The sequence below is a fragment of the Melozone crissalis genome, unplaced genomic scaffold (assembly GCF_028551555.1).
Source record: "Melozone crissalis strain CALT ecotype California unplaced genomic scaffold, PUWL_Pcris_2 ptg000018l_1, whole genome shotgun sequence".
Taxonomy (NCBI): domain Eukaryota; kingdom Metazoa; phylum Chordata; class Aves; order Passeriformes; family Passerellidae; genus Melozone; species Melozone crissalis.
The window spans coordinates 22,468,222-22,485,325 of record NW_026535796.1 but is presented as its reverse complement, the minus strand read 5'-3'; the positions used below and the strand labels follow the sequence as shown (position 1 = coordinate 22,485,325).

The 17,104-nt window shown below is 42.2% G+C and overlaps 1 protein-coding gene across 4 annotated transcripts in view; it reads right to left on the bottom strand.

Annotated features, from left to right (window-relative positions):
* Positions 1-15,794, bottom strand: part of MAP3K9 (mitogen-activated protein kinase kinase kinase 9) — a 59,343-nt gene extending 43,549 nt beyond the window's left edge. For all 4 annotated transcript variants that reach the window (XR_008482997.1, XR_008482996.1, XR_008482998.1 and 1 more), the window contains exons 1-2: positions 15,457-15,794; positions 10,127-10,540 (exon numbers count right to left, since the gene is read on the bottom strand). Coding sequence is in view for 1 of the 4 variants with exons in the window: in XM_054275860.1 (XP_054131835.1) it covers positions 10,127-10,540; positions 15,457-15,757 (715 nt within the window). In the remaining 3 variants the exon portion in view is untranslated. The remainder of the gene's footprint in view (positions 1-10,126; positions 10,541-15,456) is intronic.
* Positions 15,795-17,104: the final 1,310 nt, after the last annotated feature.

The following is a 17,104-nucleotide window of genomic DNA, read 5'->3' as shown; positions in this document are numbered from 1 at the left end:
TGCACAGCTTTGCTTCACAAGTATGCAGATAATGAGCAATCTGCTCTTGATCCTGCATTCAGAGTACTTAAAGTGATTAACAGATCTGCACATGGAATAAGTCCGGGCTTTCTGCATGCAGCCTTTACATACCTTCTGTTGGGTACTCTGCCATTCATTTCAGCAGGACTGCATCTTTATTCTGATATCTGTTTGAGGTACAGAAGGCTAAGCGTTGCATGAGATGCTAGAGAGGACAGAATTTAAGACCCACTCAAAATTTCACATCTTAAAAGCAAAACCAAAACCCACACATATTGCCTCTAGTAATAAGAAAATATTTTCTCTCTTATTACTAACGATTCAGCAACAGTACATTAAAAAAATACATGTACACCTTGGAACCAATACCTCCTTAATTACTGGGTACGAGTCAGGGTTCAGCAAATCCATAAAGCTGCATGACTGTCCTCTTCTATCAACCTAGAGGAGGTGATGGATGTGACAGCACAGCAGTTCTTGGATTTTAAGTCATGCAGTACAGTAACTCTAAAGAGCTAATGCATAATGGGGGAGGGGAGAGGAAAGGCCTCCAAAGCCCCGATATATTTAGAATCGATCCTTTCACCTAGCCAGGCTGTAAAAAGTCTTATCGCTTTAGTGATCTCTACAAAACACTCTGAATGCTCAGGTGAGTTTCTGGGGAAAAAAGAGCTGTTCAGTTCTGGTTTCAGACTAAACCCTACCATACTGCTGACATTGCAACAACCTCTAGCTCAGGCATGGATTACTGTACTCTTCATAATCAGTTAAATGCTCCAAAGAAAAAATATAATTACATCTGTACTCAACACAGGGCATTGTTAAATTGTATCTTTGAAAGCCTGCAACACTTCAAGAACTGTATTAAGCAATAACAAAAAAAGGAAAGAAAGAGTAAAATCACATGAATGGTATTCATCATTCGTCACTCAAGAGACTATCTGAAAAGAGATTTAATAATATGCTGGTTCAGTGGGAGCTGTTTCCAGGCAAATATAAACATGAAATTCATGATGGAAAAGGTAGCCCAAACTGTTTTGTTTTAGTTTCAATTAAGACATTTTTATGAAACAGTAAATAAAACCAACACCAACTCATTCATGGAATAAGCTGGTACTTCAAAATCTAGAAGGTAAGGAAGACAAAACTTCATAGGCAGCAGCACAATCCACACCATAAACTGGGGTATTTTATGGGGTTTTTAAAATCAGATTCAACCTAAAATATTTTTTAAAAAAGTAGAGAGGTGTATTTTCATTCATCAGAACAAATGTTAAAAGGCATTTAGATGCAAAATCAACACCAAGCTACATCTGACAACAGTAAAACTCAAGAGTTTCTTGGATACTGCCGAGTTTGACCTTAAAGTGAGCAAAACAAGTTGTCAGCTGCTGAGAAAGAGTGGATTCCTGCACTACTGTACATGAAAGTCCACACAAGACTTTCAATAGAGCTATCAAAAAGCTCTTGACTTTTAGATGTGCTACACTTCTGATAGATATTTTTTGACCCAGCTTACCCTGTGATTAAAGATTCTAACTGCAATAACAATAACGTGATGAAGTATTAGGAATATTCTGTGGTTACCAGAGAACCACAATCATATCAAAACCACACATTATGTGACTAATTACATGAACAAATAAAAAGCTAATCAATAAACCTGGGGCAAGACTGACAACACTTCAACAAACAGAATTGGGCATATCAAGTTCTATTAATCAAAGTTATCGTATTTTTCTTATTCTCAGGATCCCTGAACAATGCAAAGTCAAAAGGAACTAAAGACTGTTCTCTAACATCTTTCCATAGGCCCATACTCACAAAGGAGAAACAACAGGAAATGCAATGCTTTTGTGATAGGTGGACCACACGGCCTGGTGCACATACATCCCACCACTCTTATATGCACCATCCTTACAGCAATTAATCACAGTAGCATTTCTTTTTAGTATACCAGGAACCTCCCAGGAATCTCCAATTTAAGCACAGAAATTGTTGCAATAAAATCTTACTGGTAAAATTATTGACCTGTTACTAGTAAGTGGAGCTGCTGGCACACTGACTATCATTTGCTACACATCTTAATAATTAGTCTATACATAGGCAAGGAGGAAGCCATGTTTGCATTTTAGATTTTTCCAGCTGTAATACAAACAGGAGATCCCAATATTTCTCAATGGCCAAACCAAAATCTAGGAGCCTGTTTCACAATGCATCAGAGATGGATGTACAGAAAACTGGGAGCTTGGCTTGTAGCTGTAAAATTACCCCAGATGTAAGACATGCAGCATTCAAAACACATACAGAATTTCAGAGACAATTTGAAATCCATATATGCACAAGATAATGCTTTCTTTTTTGGGAGGGTATTTTTGTTTTTAATAAAAAATGGTGTTATAATAAATGTGTGAGCAATACAACAACACCTCTAGAAAGCTTTGTGGAAGGGCTGTGTGTGGCAGTAATACAAACACTTCATAGCAAGGCTGTGTGTCCTCTGGCTACTTCCTTCCCAAGAGGACCCAAAGTGATGCTGCACCAAGCTGCCATTACCACCACAATGACTATTCTACAGACTGGGACGGGACACAACAATTTACCGCTCTGTGGGCAAGAGCTCTTCTTTCTCAACTTAAGAAACAGTGATGAAACCAAACAACACAATTCTGAATTGTTATGCTTTGGAATAGTTTGTTTTCTCAGTGCATGAGTTTCTGTTACTATTTGTGAAAAATGCGTGTATTCTATGATTGGCTTTTTGCAAATATTAAAATGAATATTATATGTGTTGTGTTAGAAAGTAATGCTGTATTAATTCTCTTAAGTACTGTGTTAAATATAGTTTTAGGTTATAAAAATTGTTAAAATAGAAACTGTGCTATGTAAGATGCTTTGTTTAACAGAAATGGCTTGCAGTGAGATAGCAGCCACATGACACCTAAATCTTTCAGAGAAAGGGAATTTATTGCCTTCTTATCAGAAGAAACAAACTTCTTCCTGCCTTGGAGGCGCTGTTAGGATTAGAAGGAAGAAGTTGGCACTGACCAGACAGAATCCTGTGTTTGAATGGAATTTATGCATCATGTATGAAGTGTATGAATATGCAACAGGCTATTGTTCTTAAGGGTTAATTCTTTGTTTAGCAGGGGTCCTTTTTTGGGCTCGTGCTGCCCAGAAAAGGTACCCGGACATCCGTAACTCTTTGTTTTTATTGTCTCATATTGTCTTAATTCAATTTGTCCAAATTGTTATTACTCTAATTGTGTTACTATTTTTAACCATTTTATTACTATTAAACTTTAAAAAAATTTAAAAACAAGTGATTGACATTTTTCACACTATTTCTTTTTCATATCTGCAAAAAGCTTGGGTCTGAGGAAGACTTTCCATTAGCAGTGGGACAATTAACAAGCAATTAGCAGACACTCCAACTAGCAGTCAACTTTGGCAACCTTTTGGCAATCAAAGTTGACCAACATAAACTATTCTAGAATCAGAAAGCAAACACATACCAAAAAGCAGCTACTTATAACCATGTGCTATGCCCTGTATTCTTTCAAACAACTTAAGGTTTCCCTTGTCCTGTCATAAGGAAATGCACACAGTCATCAAGATGGAATGTAACTTAAAATTAAAGAATCATCTTGGGTGATGAATCATCACTTCAAAGAACAAGACTGTGTTTTAAGTCTGATGCTTCAAGAGCAAGTTTGCTTCAGGTATGTTGAAATTCTGAATGGAATTGTTTGATAAAAAAAAGCAAAAGTGAAGCTGCTGACAGAAGTCAGTCAAAATTAAAATTAAGTTTATTGATGTGGAAGAAACACCCAAACCAAAAAAGCAGAGATCAAGGAATTATTCTAGCTTCCCACAGATACCACAAGGCTGTTCTCACCCTTAACTGGCTCCTTAGAAATTTCAGAAGAACATCAGAAGATCTCTGTCACAGATGGTCAGACAGTGAATTCAGGGGATGCCTACAGACACCTACTACATGACCATGCTAAGGTCTGTTCTACACTTCCATATGCACAATTTGAATAAAGTGTTTCATACCACAACTATAAGTTAGTTTTTCTTATGAGCAGAGAGAACCCAGCAAAAATATACACAGTGGCTCAATTACACAAAAAGGATATCAGCTAGGGTTTCAAATGTAATAGACACAAAATAATTTCTTAAAAACAAGAGGTACTCTTTCCATACTTGTCTATTAGATTCCATTGCTGAAGTTGCCTTTTTACTACTTAGTGTGGGCAGGAGGACACCAAAGTGTTCTTGTGGACACCAAACATTTCAGAAAGAGTCATATTTTTGACTTGAACCTAACAGTAAAGATATCAATCTATATTCAACTAAAACAAACTATTTACAGAAGATGTTTGTCATTTTGAAATTCTCAGAAATCTACTAAGACATGAAAACAAGACTGCAACATGAAAGCATCTGTCAAACCTCTCTCAGAGGAAAACAGCTGCACTAATTTACAAAAGCTAATGAAGAAAAAAATCCAGTAAAGTACCAAAGCACAACACAGAAATTGTCACCCTACTTCTGTGAATTCCTGATATTTTAATATCTTAAAAATTAGCAACACTTTCAGGCATAATTTACATCTTCTGCACTAATAGTACATAATTTTTTTTCATCCTTTTCAGTGAAAATGTGTAGTATTAATGGCATCAATTTCCTCATGATATTACCACAAGCAAAAAATTATGGCTATTTGGAATTTTTTTTAAACTACCATACAAGTGACCATCATCTCCCAGCTGCTGCCTTTCACACCACCTGTCCCCCATAAAACTTCACCTTTTTACCACCTTCCTCTTACAGGCCAAGGAAGTATCCAACTAAGGCCAGGCCAACTACTCACCCAGTGCAAAGCATTCAGATACCACCGAAATAGCTTCACAATATTCTACATGAAGCATTACTCAGTCTTTTAATTGCACTGCAAAGGAAATCCATTCTGATAGAAGGTACAACATTGGAGAGTTAGTCAGCAAATTACACTGGAGTATCAGAAGCAGCAATAATAACTGCGTGGAGTTCCAAACTGCTCTGCCAACATACATTCAGCAGACCTTGTAAGAGTTCTCCTCTTCTACACCTCTGCCAGACAGAGGAAGAGGCTTACAAGTACTGTTCCCTCTCTGAAAAGACCAACAGAAGAGTGTCAACTATGACTGGATTAAAATAAAAAACAAGGAATATTTTAAGTCCTAGGAACAACTACCCATAAACCAGGTGGAAAGTCAGCTCTTTACGAACAAATAAAGGCTTAACTACATTAAATAAGCAAAGCTATAGCAGAGTTTTGAATTCTTACAGAAAGCTAGAACTTGGAATAATCTCGGGACATCACAAGCTTACACTAGTGATCCAAAAAGTATGAGAGGTAAAGACTTGAAATAACTTGAAAGGAAAAACTACTGACTTGGCTGAATCAGAATTGTTGGGGTTTATTTTGACCTCTGTCCTTTCCTCTTTCTTTGACCTTGGCAATGTCACTTTGCTGCTAATCTTCTGTGACACTTTGTGGAACACAACCATGGTGACTTTTAAAAAGCACTTTGCTAACTGGCATGAACACCTTCAGCAAAATCTTTCAATGTAGTGCAAATAACAAACATGTTTTGCTGAGACAGTAAAAAAAAAAATCAAATATGCTTTTGCTAGCTCTCCATAGTATTAGTTAATTGGCTTTATTCCTATAGCAATACTGGCATATCTAACACTGACAAACAGGACCAACTTCGTTATTTACAATACTTCACTAAAACCAACAGGACTGTCTCTTTTTGATCCTAAGCATTATATGCCAGGCACTTTTCTCTGGCCAGAAATAAGACTTGAATCACAGATGAGAGATGAAAGAAAGGGTAACTCTTAAGAGCTATTCTAAGCACAGTCATGTTGATGTCAGTGGGCATTTCTAGTTCCTTTTTTTCCCTACAGCACAGCATTTAGATTATTTAGGTGCTTTCACATTGGGAAAGGCCTACTAAAGATTCCATAGCATATGCTCAATGGCTCACCAATGTGCAGCTGGAGAAGGAAAGAAGGAAATATCACCACATGAAGAGAAGCAGCAGCAGTCACTGAGGATTCTGTCAGATTAGTAAGATGAATTTTCATATGGAATAACTTGAATCCCTTAAATGCCCAAAATAAAAGAGAAATACTTATCTCCACAAGCAGCAGAACCAAACAGTTTCATAAATTACCTTTTTTCTCTCATGCAGTTATATGACTGACATATGAGTTGGTAATGCCATCGGAACACTTGTCTACCAGACTTAATGCCAGCTGAACTCAGACTCATGAAAATAATTTCACCATCGCTAAAACTAAATTACAGGTGTACAATTCATTCTTTAAAGACCTTTCTGTTCTCACTTCCTGATAGCATCCCCAAAACAATAAAAAAGGCAGCCCCCAGAACCTCCAAGATTTACAATAAGTCTTCCTCAAACAAACACAGTACTAAACATACAAAGCACTTTTCCTACAATCTAAATGTACTAGCATTAAATGTTAAGTTACAAAAATGTAAAGAAGAAAAAAATTTTAGAAAACTATAGAATAGAAAAAAATTCCTTCTTTTCACCAAAAAAAGATGGATAACATCTCTTTTTGGATAAAAAGATGGATAGCGTTTGAAGTGCTTTTTGATGAGGAGTATCTCAAGAAAGAGACATCTCCTGGAATCTTCAAATAACCATCTGAAGTTCAGTTCAGATGAACTAAAGTGAACTTATCTCCCAAAGTAATCAAAACCCTATGTTCTTTATTACACTACCAGAAATGCTGACAACTATTCTGAGCGTTGTTTTGGTACACACTGAGTCCACCAAGCTGCAACAGTTTAAATCAAAAAAGATGTTTTCTCCAAATCCTTATATAATGGGGTAATTTCTCAGACTTGCATTAGGGTGCCCACTTGATTTGCTCAAGATGTAATGTGACCTGCTTAAAAGATTCACCACGAAGTACAGTCCTTATACATTCTGTGTCTGCCTAAATATAAGCAGACATCTGACAACAAGGCATTCTGTGATTTTTTTCTATTCTAGTAGAAAGAAGGATTTTAAATAAGGCAATTCTGCTCTTTCCCACTGCCTGATCTTGTTCTCTACCTCCCAAATTAACTCATCCTGCAGCTTCATAGGCACTGTGTGGATCCCAGCTGGTGCCTGAAGGCAAGATGAGATGTACAAGAATCACAATCTATTACTTAACGTAGGCAGTAGCAATCAATAGATCAATACAGCTGATGCTGCCATGACAGCTCTACAGCACTTGGAGATGTTTAGCACACGTAAGAAATGCATCTGCAAGAATCCTTTCCAAGCTCTTGCCAGCAGAACCTCTTTCCTCACCGCAGACACATCACTGCCTCTCACCTAGTGGGTGGTAACTTGTGCAAAGGAAATGCTACAAGCTTATAATTCTACAGCACAAAGCTAACAAGATAACCTGCTCTCCATTATACACGGTAATTAAGAAAACTAAGTTCATCAGAACAACAGACAAAATGCAAGCTATACATTAATCAGGATGCAATAATATACTCAGTCCAGTAATCTCTACAAAACTACTAAAAAGCTTTCCACAGGAAACAGAGCAGAGAAATTTCTAAGATGCTTATTATATATAAGAGAAAAGGGATTTCAGCTATGCAGTGACAGAATAATCAAGAAATACATGACTTAGGCAGCTCAAAGTTGTTCATCCTACAATCCTTATCCCCACAAAAAAGCTCCACCATTGTCATAATCTAATATTTATGATGCTTGCTCTGTAGGTACACTCAGAAAATAACATGTATTTCAAACGTTTAAAATAGCATACAGTTTAAATTTCTCTTCAACCACAGAATGAAGAACTTCACTTTGTTTAATAAACAGCTGTTGCAATGTGTCAAGCCCACACCCGAGGCTACTAATTTATCTAATTTCAAAAGAGAAAAACAAACCAATAATTTTTCCTTAAAATATCTTAAAGTCCTTTCCTCCACTACCAGCTCCTACATTCATTTAGTTTCCCAACTGTAATATTGCTAGCTCCAGTCTTATCTGGGATAGAATTTTCCAATACCCATCATTTCTCTGCTAGATCTGATGCTATCTTGGTCACAACCACCATGTAAATTCTCCATCTTTCCCCTTCAAACACAGAGCATCTCTGAATTTTTTCAGAGGCATTCTGACTCATTCTTCCCCCTTCTTTACTTTCGTGTCCTCCCAAATGATGGAAATTATAGTAATACATGTAGCAACCTCTCACTGGCCATTTACAGTGCAGCAGAATTACACTCTGCTGATTCTTTGTGACAAGAGACATTTACTCTTGCTGTTGACAATCCACGTGTTTTCTAGCATCCCTATCTGTCTGGATGGCAACACTGTGCACTGGGTGTCCCTCTGGTTGGCCTGGTTCTCTTGCTGAAGCTTTTCCCTTTTACAACTAGAAGTCTCTGGTCTAAATAAAACAGTAAAGTACTAGAAACTGACAGATTTTTACCTTAGAAATAACTTATCTTAATAACTTAATAATTCTAAACCTCAACTAGCACTTAGCAAGGAAATATTAATGGCCTGTTAGCAAAATAAGCAAGTAAATAGTTTCTTAGGTAAGGAGGAAAAGCACAACACTGAAAGGCAATTATTTCTCATTCACAGATGCAGCCAGTCATTAAGTCATGCAGCAAATAACTTCTTAATTTTACAACATTTATCACCATGCCCATATATTTGCCATTTTTAAGGGAAGGGTTTATCAGGAAATCTTTATTGACATTAAGATTGCCTTACTCTAACAAAATGGGAAACTTGTTACTATAAGTACAATACTGTAGAAACTAGCTAGAATGCTCTTATAGTTCCTTTTTTTTCCACTAACAAAAACTAATAATACATTTTTTACTCTTCCACAACCAACTAAGTAAATTCATGGCCACAACATAAGAGACCACAAAAACATAGGAAGATACTGGAAACATACAGCATTGCAATGGTTAATGCTAGTGAATCTACTTAAGATATTAAAATTCCCATCTATCAGACCTCTTTGCTAATGTCCCTGCCCTCAAAGCAAAAGAGAACATATGCCTGCATCCCAGCCACCCAGTTCATAGAGCTTCTTGTCAACTCAAGCCATAAATAACAACGAGTTCATACTAACACACCAATCTAAACCACTACATCCAACATGCAGGTCTGTGTTCGCTCTTGCCATCTAGACACAGACAAGCAGATAGAAAGGCTAAACAGCTGCATACTGCATTGGGAAAGGAAATTATGATCTTTAAACCACTGCAGCACTTTGCTCCCACACTCATAAATAACATTCTATGTGTGTGTTTGACTTTGAGAAGTTAAAGTTTGTGAAAAGAGACACACTACAAGAACAGCACCCAAGCAACACACAGTAAAGCTGTATTACAGAGCAGCTGAAATCACCATGATTTCCACAATCCTAACTACCAAAGGTTCCCTTGCTCTCTAATGGGTGAGCTGTATCATGTAAAGCATCACAAATATCAGCTGAAGTCCTGAGTGACATTTTATTCACATGAGTTAATGTTTTTGTCAACACCAGCTCTACAATGGATAAAGAGAAGATCCAATTCTGCTGGGATCAGTTAAATCTCCCATAAGGACAACAGGCTTGCATCTCATCTATACAGCAAAATCTAGCAAGTATAATGAAAGCCTAGGAGCATTTACCCTTACAAAGAAGTACTTATTCTTCCAAAAAGAGGAAGAATAATACACATTTTAAGTTCAAGTTTATTCTATGCAGAAATCTGTTGAAATGACAATAAAACCTGGACACTATATAAATACACTAGCAAAGCATGGTTCATTCACAGTTGCTTTTCCATCCCATCATTTAAGTTGCTTCTACAGATTGAAAGCATTTACATGTTTCCTGTGATCTCTAGCACCATACTGCATAAAAATAAACCCTTCTGGGATTGAATTAGAGGATACAGTGGTTCACTAAATTAACACTACTCCCCTCTTTTCCTTGTATGATTTTTTTCCCCAAAACCATGTCCCAGCACCCTGACTGTTCACTGTGTAGCACTTACTGTTGCTGGACTTGAGGTCACGGTGAATGATGGGAACAATTGCTTCCTCGTGCAGGTAGTTCATTCCCCTGGCAATCTGCACTGCCCAGTTCACCAGTATGTCAGGAGGTATCCTTTTACCAGACAGCACCCTATTGAGCGATCCTCCGCGGGCAAACTCCATGATCAGGCAAAGGTTAGGTTCCTTCAAGCACACGCCCCTGAGGGCAATGATGTTGGGATGCTTCAACATTGCAAAGAGCTTGGCCTCCTGGCGGACATTCTCAATGGTCTGGCTGATGTCCTCATCAGGGTCATAGCGAGCTGCCTTGACAGCAACCTCATCTCCTATCCATACAGCTCGATAGACTTTTCCAAAGCCCCCTATGCCAATGATTTCCTCCAGAACAAGCTCTGAGAAGTCGATCTCTAGGACTAGGAAAGAGACAAAAAAAGATGTAAGCATTTAGTAACTACGCACTCTGTACTCAGCTGAAGGTCCACGCTGGCCGACTCACCCCTGCCCTTGGAGGAAGGGCCAATTTTCACCAGAACAATACAAAGGAAAGCAGTGGGCCTTTCTGACAACCCTTTAGTGCTGAATAGTATGGTCAAACACACCTTGCAGTGTTATAAAACTGGCATGAAGTACTCACTGTAAATGGTAAAACAATAGAATAGCCTTCTCTTACCACAGTTAAACCCTTTCACTACTGATGCTCCTGCCCCTACCCCCCTTAAGGATAGACTCTCAATGACACTATAAGATTCTGAAAATGAAAAACACACTCACCAGCTTATCACCACTGTGTTCACAATACAGTGCTTATATGTAAAATAGCTAAAACACAAAATGTATGTGCTTCTCCATTTCTCCCTTATTTGAATGGCTTTTGTTGAACTGCCACAACAATCTTTTAGTCCTTCCCAAATCACACTTACTCTTCCACACCTCTCCAGGGTTTGCAGATTTGGTCCACACAAGAGATCTGTTAACCAGTTCTGACATAACCAACAACAGTGTGACAAACAGATGGATCAAACCATATACTGAGTGCACAGAGCAAGCAATAAGAAAAACATGTCTTGATTAATGCATACTGCATTTTTGTTACAAAAACTCCCTATTCTCATACACTGACAGCTATACTTAACAGGCTGACACAAAAGGATGCAGCTGGCTCAATTCAGCACACTAATTGCACCTGGAGTAAAAGCAATAAGAAATTGTATCCTGTACAACTGTACACTAAACACAGTCTATATGGGTGGCCAAAAGAACCCATCTAACACTGACTAATGTAGAATAAAATTCCACATACTGACCAACAAAAACATGTTCAGCTTCATTTTCAGTAGTGGAAGGCTACCACTGATACTACTCTATATGACATTTGCATGGTTACCAATTACAGTCAATGACATTTTCAAAAGTTTTAAAGGAAGAGTACTATAATGCAAGATTTGAACAAAAAGTCACCAAGTCTTTTAATATTTTCCTGCATTTGAAATGCCAAATCTGGCATGGTTCTCCTGCTTTGTCTAGCAGAGCGGAAACTAAGCATGTAAGGGAGCAGGTTAGATCCCTCTTAAATAAAGTAGTCTCCTTATTCCAATCAAATGCCTTTCCAATGTATAAGTCTACAGTACAAGACTATGTCACAAAACTGTATGGAGTTAATACAAACGCTTCTGTTCACAGCTGCAGGCTTGTATTTTGTCTGAGCTCTTCCTTTCCTGAACATGATTTTTAGAAGTTGGCTTACTTTTTGAAGTTAGTCAAACCTACGAGTTAGTTTAATAAGGATGCCTGTGCTGCCTTTCCTAGTGTTCCAAGAACAAAAGACTAACGGGAAACAAGATAGAAAACTGACCAAGAAAGTCTACCAGAAGGAGGAAAGGTCTCTTCACCTCCAGAACATGAAGAGAATTTATTTTTATGCTACTGTGAATACATATTTTGGGTAACACACTGAGCTTCAAGGATTTGTGCAACAAAGAAGATTTCAGTCCTACAGTAGCAACCTTGGTGTTCAAATGCTTGAAACAGAGATTACTAGAAAACATGAAAGGAGTAAATTCTGAGCGGAAATTTTAGAACAAGACTGTAACGACATTAACTCTAAATGTGAGACTATCCTGCCACTGAGAATACACAAAGAGTCACTCTTGTATTTCTCACTAGTAAAAGACCTAAAGAAATCAGATGTTGAGTCCTATCTCTTCAGTCAATAGAATTTCAATAGCACGGATAGAATCCTCACTTAACCTGCTTCTAGGAACAAGGTCAGTTAAAAAACTGAAAATGAACAAACACGCATCCCACACCACCAGGGTGCCAGCTCCGGACTGAGCGTTCAGGTGCTGTTCACAGCGGGTGTTCTGCTCGGGCATTGCACGGATGTGCAATGGACGTCAAGGAGGCGCCGAGCGAGCGGCCGCCGGCCCGCAGGTGCTGAAGGGACAGCTCCGGCGGCAGCGGGCACCGGACGGGACGGGACAGCCCCGCGGGCAGCGCCCCGGCCTTCTCCCCACCCGCCCCGATCCTGGGGAGAAGCGCGGCAGTAAGGGGGCAGGCAGGAGAACAAGATGGGCAAAGGAAACCGAAGGGCTGGAAAGCAGAACACTTTGTGTGCCGCCACCCATTTTCCATCAGAAAAAGCACATCCCTGCTGGATGCGCAAATTAATAGGGGTGGGATGTAAAACCGAGAGACTTCAGCTTCCACATGAAACCCAATGCATGACATTGAATGTTCTTTTATCTGGAAGTACGATCTTAGTTTAGTTTGAAAATGTATACTTCTGTAAGGCAAACTGGCCAGCTTACCCTCATGGGGAGCTTATTCATAAAAAACCCTGATTTTTAAAAAATGTTTTGTTTAGGGTTTTTTAAAGGTATTTTCTGCTGAATTAGTTTATTCATTTTCATAGTTTGAGTTATACAGGTACATTAGGGTGCAAAATCCTTGGGTTTTGTCACATTTATAAACTCCAGTGTCATTTGGCAGCTGTGTTGAACAGGACTGTACAGAATTCAAGAACTGAAGTGCTCTCATTCCTCTGTAGGCTGGTAAGGAATTACAGAGCCTGTACACCACGAACCAGTGGCCATGTTGACAACTGCAAAGCAGGTGCTGTTTAATCAGCCCTTATTATGATCATATGATTAAATTGTTTAATTCAATCTTAAGTGCTTAAGAACCCCCAGCACAGATGAGAGTCCCTCTAGTTGGCCCACTCCTGACAGCCACCACAGGCTGCTTTTTATCATTCATGGTATCTTCACCAAGGCAAAATTCCAGCGCACTACAAGGATGGCTAAAATTACCAGCTAAACTAGGACAACTCTCAGTAGAAGCAGAATCTCCGGGACTTGTACTCCCAAATTTTCATTAAATATATAGATAAACTTTAGAAAAGCCAGTAAAAATAGGTTCTGTGCTGAGGTGCATGTCCAGAACGACACTTTGCATCACTTCTGCAAAACTGGACTTACTGGACTATGAAGTATTAAACAGTAGACTGTGATTCCTGTTCCAAACAGCTATCAAACTAACATCATCAGCTCTAAAAATGGATTGCATTCCTTGCAAAGGATTTCTAATACTCAACTTGAAAATCCAATTCAATGGCAACCAACTTAAGAAGCCCCATACTCCTTAAGCATTATTAAAACCTCTGGAGGGTAATAAATCCTACTTTGTCATGAATGTATGGTTGGTGACTTGACAGAAAAGAAGTAGTGCAGTTCTGTAGGGGGCAGGGGAAGAGTAAGGCAAAGACAAAGGGAGAAGGTACAACTCCACAACTGTTGGTGAGCCATCAAGCCATAGAAGAGGCAGCAAGACAGGAAAATCCACAGTTACAAAGCCTGAACTTGAACACCCCACAGAGGATGGGAGCTGAGGGTTCGAAAGATTCTATAGAAATGGCTCCCTTAAGTACTTCAAAAGCAAAACCTAATAAGCATTCATTCACAGCGTTTTCTGTGTGTGGGGAAAAAAATAACTTCACAGTGCTCTTGCAGCATGGAAGAAAGGAACAGCACCTAGTTCCTTTCACAAGCCCAAGGGCAATGCTACAAATTACTGAGTTTTACCTAAATGCTTTCAAGAAGAATCTAAAGTAAGAAAAAAAGCTATTAGTTGTACTCCTTGGAGATACGGCCTAGATAGGACAAAGCATCTTTTCACTCTTTTACTTTCTAGAAAAGCCTACTAGTCTGAAGATCTTTCTCTGCCCCTCAAAAAAAAGCACCCTTGCCTGAATTGTCAATGGTGATAGATAAACAGGATCTAGAAAGTCATTCCACGTTGTTTCTCTTTCCACAATTGTCCACAGTGACTAAAAAGCACTGAGATGAAACAGCCCTATTCTCTGTCTCCAACAAAGGCTTCAAAACTGCACCGAAATTCAGGGAAACAAACCGATCCCTCAGTGCCTTCAGCATCACAACATAGTCAAGTGACCCTCAGGCAGTCCCAGATACCCAAACGCAGATACAACTCACTCACAGGTATTTCAGGACAGAACTTGTAAGAGGGCAGAGGAACCTGGTAACACAAGTCAACTTAGAAATTTTTCAATCAGAAATAATAAGCTTTTGGTTAGTAAGTAGGATAACACTGTACAAGTATTAGCAGTGAATCAACACTTCAGGAAACAACTGCTTCCCCCCCAGCAACCTTTCTTTAAGAATATTCTTAAAGGCAGAATGACCAGAGCCCTGGTGACTCCACCACTGCCCAGTCACCAGGGTTTTGTCGCTTGATGAAAATTTATCAGCCCCTAGAAAGACAGGTCTTAACAATGGGACACTGCTCCCGGCGTCGCCGAAACGCCACCACACTGAGCCAAGCTCTGCCTTCCAGGGAGCGGCGCGCTGGCCGGGAAGGCAAGAGGGCACTGGAGCAGCAGGAATACCTCCGCGGGTGGGCAAGGGAACACACCGGAGGCTGGGGCGGCCCCAGGCCGGGGGGGCTGAGACGCCGCGGCCCCTCCGCTCGCCACCGAAGGCCACCGCAGGCCCCCCCACCCTGTGGCCGGCTGGGCCCGCGGCCTCCCACGGCCGCTCGCCACCGGGATGGGCCTTCCCTTCCCCCTCAGCGGCGGCACCGGCTTCCAACAGGACCCACGGAAGGGCCGGGCCGGGCCCCTCCCCAGGGACATCGGGAGGGCCGAGCCTCGGCTGTACCCACAACCTCGGCAGTTCCGCCGGTCTCTTCCCCCTTCCCATATCCACCCCAAGCCCGCGATAGGGGGGCAGGACCGGGCCTGTTCCTGGCTCCCTCCCTCCCTCTCGGCAAAGGGGCCGCGCCGAGCCCCCCGCCCGGGCCCGGGCTCCCTTACGCTGTATGGCGGGGGGCGGCGGGTATCGGGCGCGCAGCTCCGGGCCGGCCCCCTGCACGCCGCTGCTCACGTAGTTGCTGGGGAAGATGCCGACGCGCTGGTCGATCTTGCCCGTCCACCAGCCCTCGTCGCCGGACACGTGCGAGTCCCGGGACAGCACCTGCACCACGTCCCCCGGCCGCAGGCTCAGCTCGTCCTCGCCGCACGCCTCGTATTCGAAGACAGCGGTCCAGAGCGGCCCGTCGCCCGGCGGCTCCCCGCCGCCCGCGCCCTCCTGGCTGAGCTCGGTGAGGGGCTCCATGGCGAGGCTGCTCCATAGGGGGAGGCGCCCACGGCAGCCGGGCGCTGCGGGGGGCGGCGGGGCCGGGACCGCCGCCTATTGTTCATGCGGCCCGGCGCCCGCCGGCACCAGGTGCCGCCGCCGCTGCCGGGGCTTCCCGGCGCGGGGCCGCCTCAGCCCAGCGCGGGCAGGGGCGAGACCAGGCAGCGTGTGCCGTGGAGGAGCCGCCGCATCCCCCCCATCCGCCGCCTCCTCCGTGCCCGCCTCCGCCTCCTGCCGCCGCCGCACATCCCGGAGCCACCTGACTCTCTGGCAGCTTCGGCGGCGCGAGGGGTGGGCAGGGCGGGCTCCGCCCCCGCGCCACCATTGGCCGCCGCCGCCGCTCGTCAGCTCCGCCCTCACCTGATTGAGGGCCCGCGCCCCCTTGGCCACGCCCCTCCCCTACCGGCCCCCGGCGTCGCGCACTCACCGGTGTGCCGCCGATTGGCCCCCGCATGGTCAGCTCTCGCTTCCCATTGGGCCGCGCGCTCTGAGCTCCGCCTTCCCCGCCGCGTCTCATTGGCTGGGGAAAGGGGCATGACACGGGCCAAGGGCGGGGTGGAGCGGCCCCAGGGCGGAGCGGGCGGGCGCCACCTGGTGGCGGGCGGAGCCGGCGCACACCTGGGCTCGGTGTCCCCCGCCCCGCCGGGACCCGTCGGAAACCCGCCAGGAGCTCGGTTTCCTGTTAGGCCATGGACTTCCGTAACCCGTCCGAACTTAAGCCGTTAGATGGTTTCTGCACGAGGTCATCGTGGGTGTATCCCTGCCGATTTGTTAAAAATTAACAGAATTTACTTCTCACTCTTGCAATCAGCATGTTGCTGCTCGGTCCTGAACATCCAAATGCCTTCTCCCTGCTGCCAGGGTTTTCACAGCTCGTGGAGACACCAGATCTTGTCAGTGGAATTTGCTTGAACTTGGTGATATTACTGGGAAATTTTCTTCCCATTTCACTCCATTTCATTTGAATTCCAGTGGTAAAACTGGAAATGAAAATTCTGTGTTCATGCTTCATCATAACAAAGCCCACTAATGCCAAATGAGAAGCCCAAGTACCGTGACCACATCTGATGTCTTCACACTTATACATAAAATGCAGGGCTTCGTTATTCTTTAGTATTTAGCAAATGCAATTACACAGTTCTTATCTGCAAGATGGATTTTTAAAAAATTCTCCATCCCCAAGTCAGGCCTTCAGTTTGGTTTATGTACAGAGTAGTTCCTACTAATTCCTTAACTTTGTGCATTGTGGTTTTGTCTATTTATCCATCCTTGCATTAGCATTATGCTGTAGCACCTTTATAGGGAGCCCCAGGGTTCAGGCTTTTA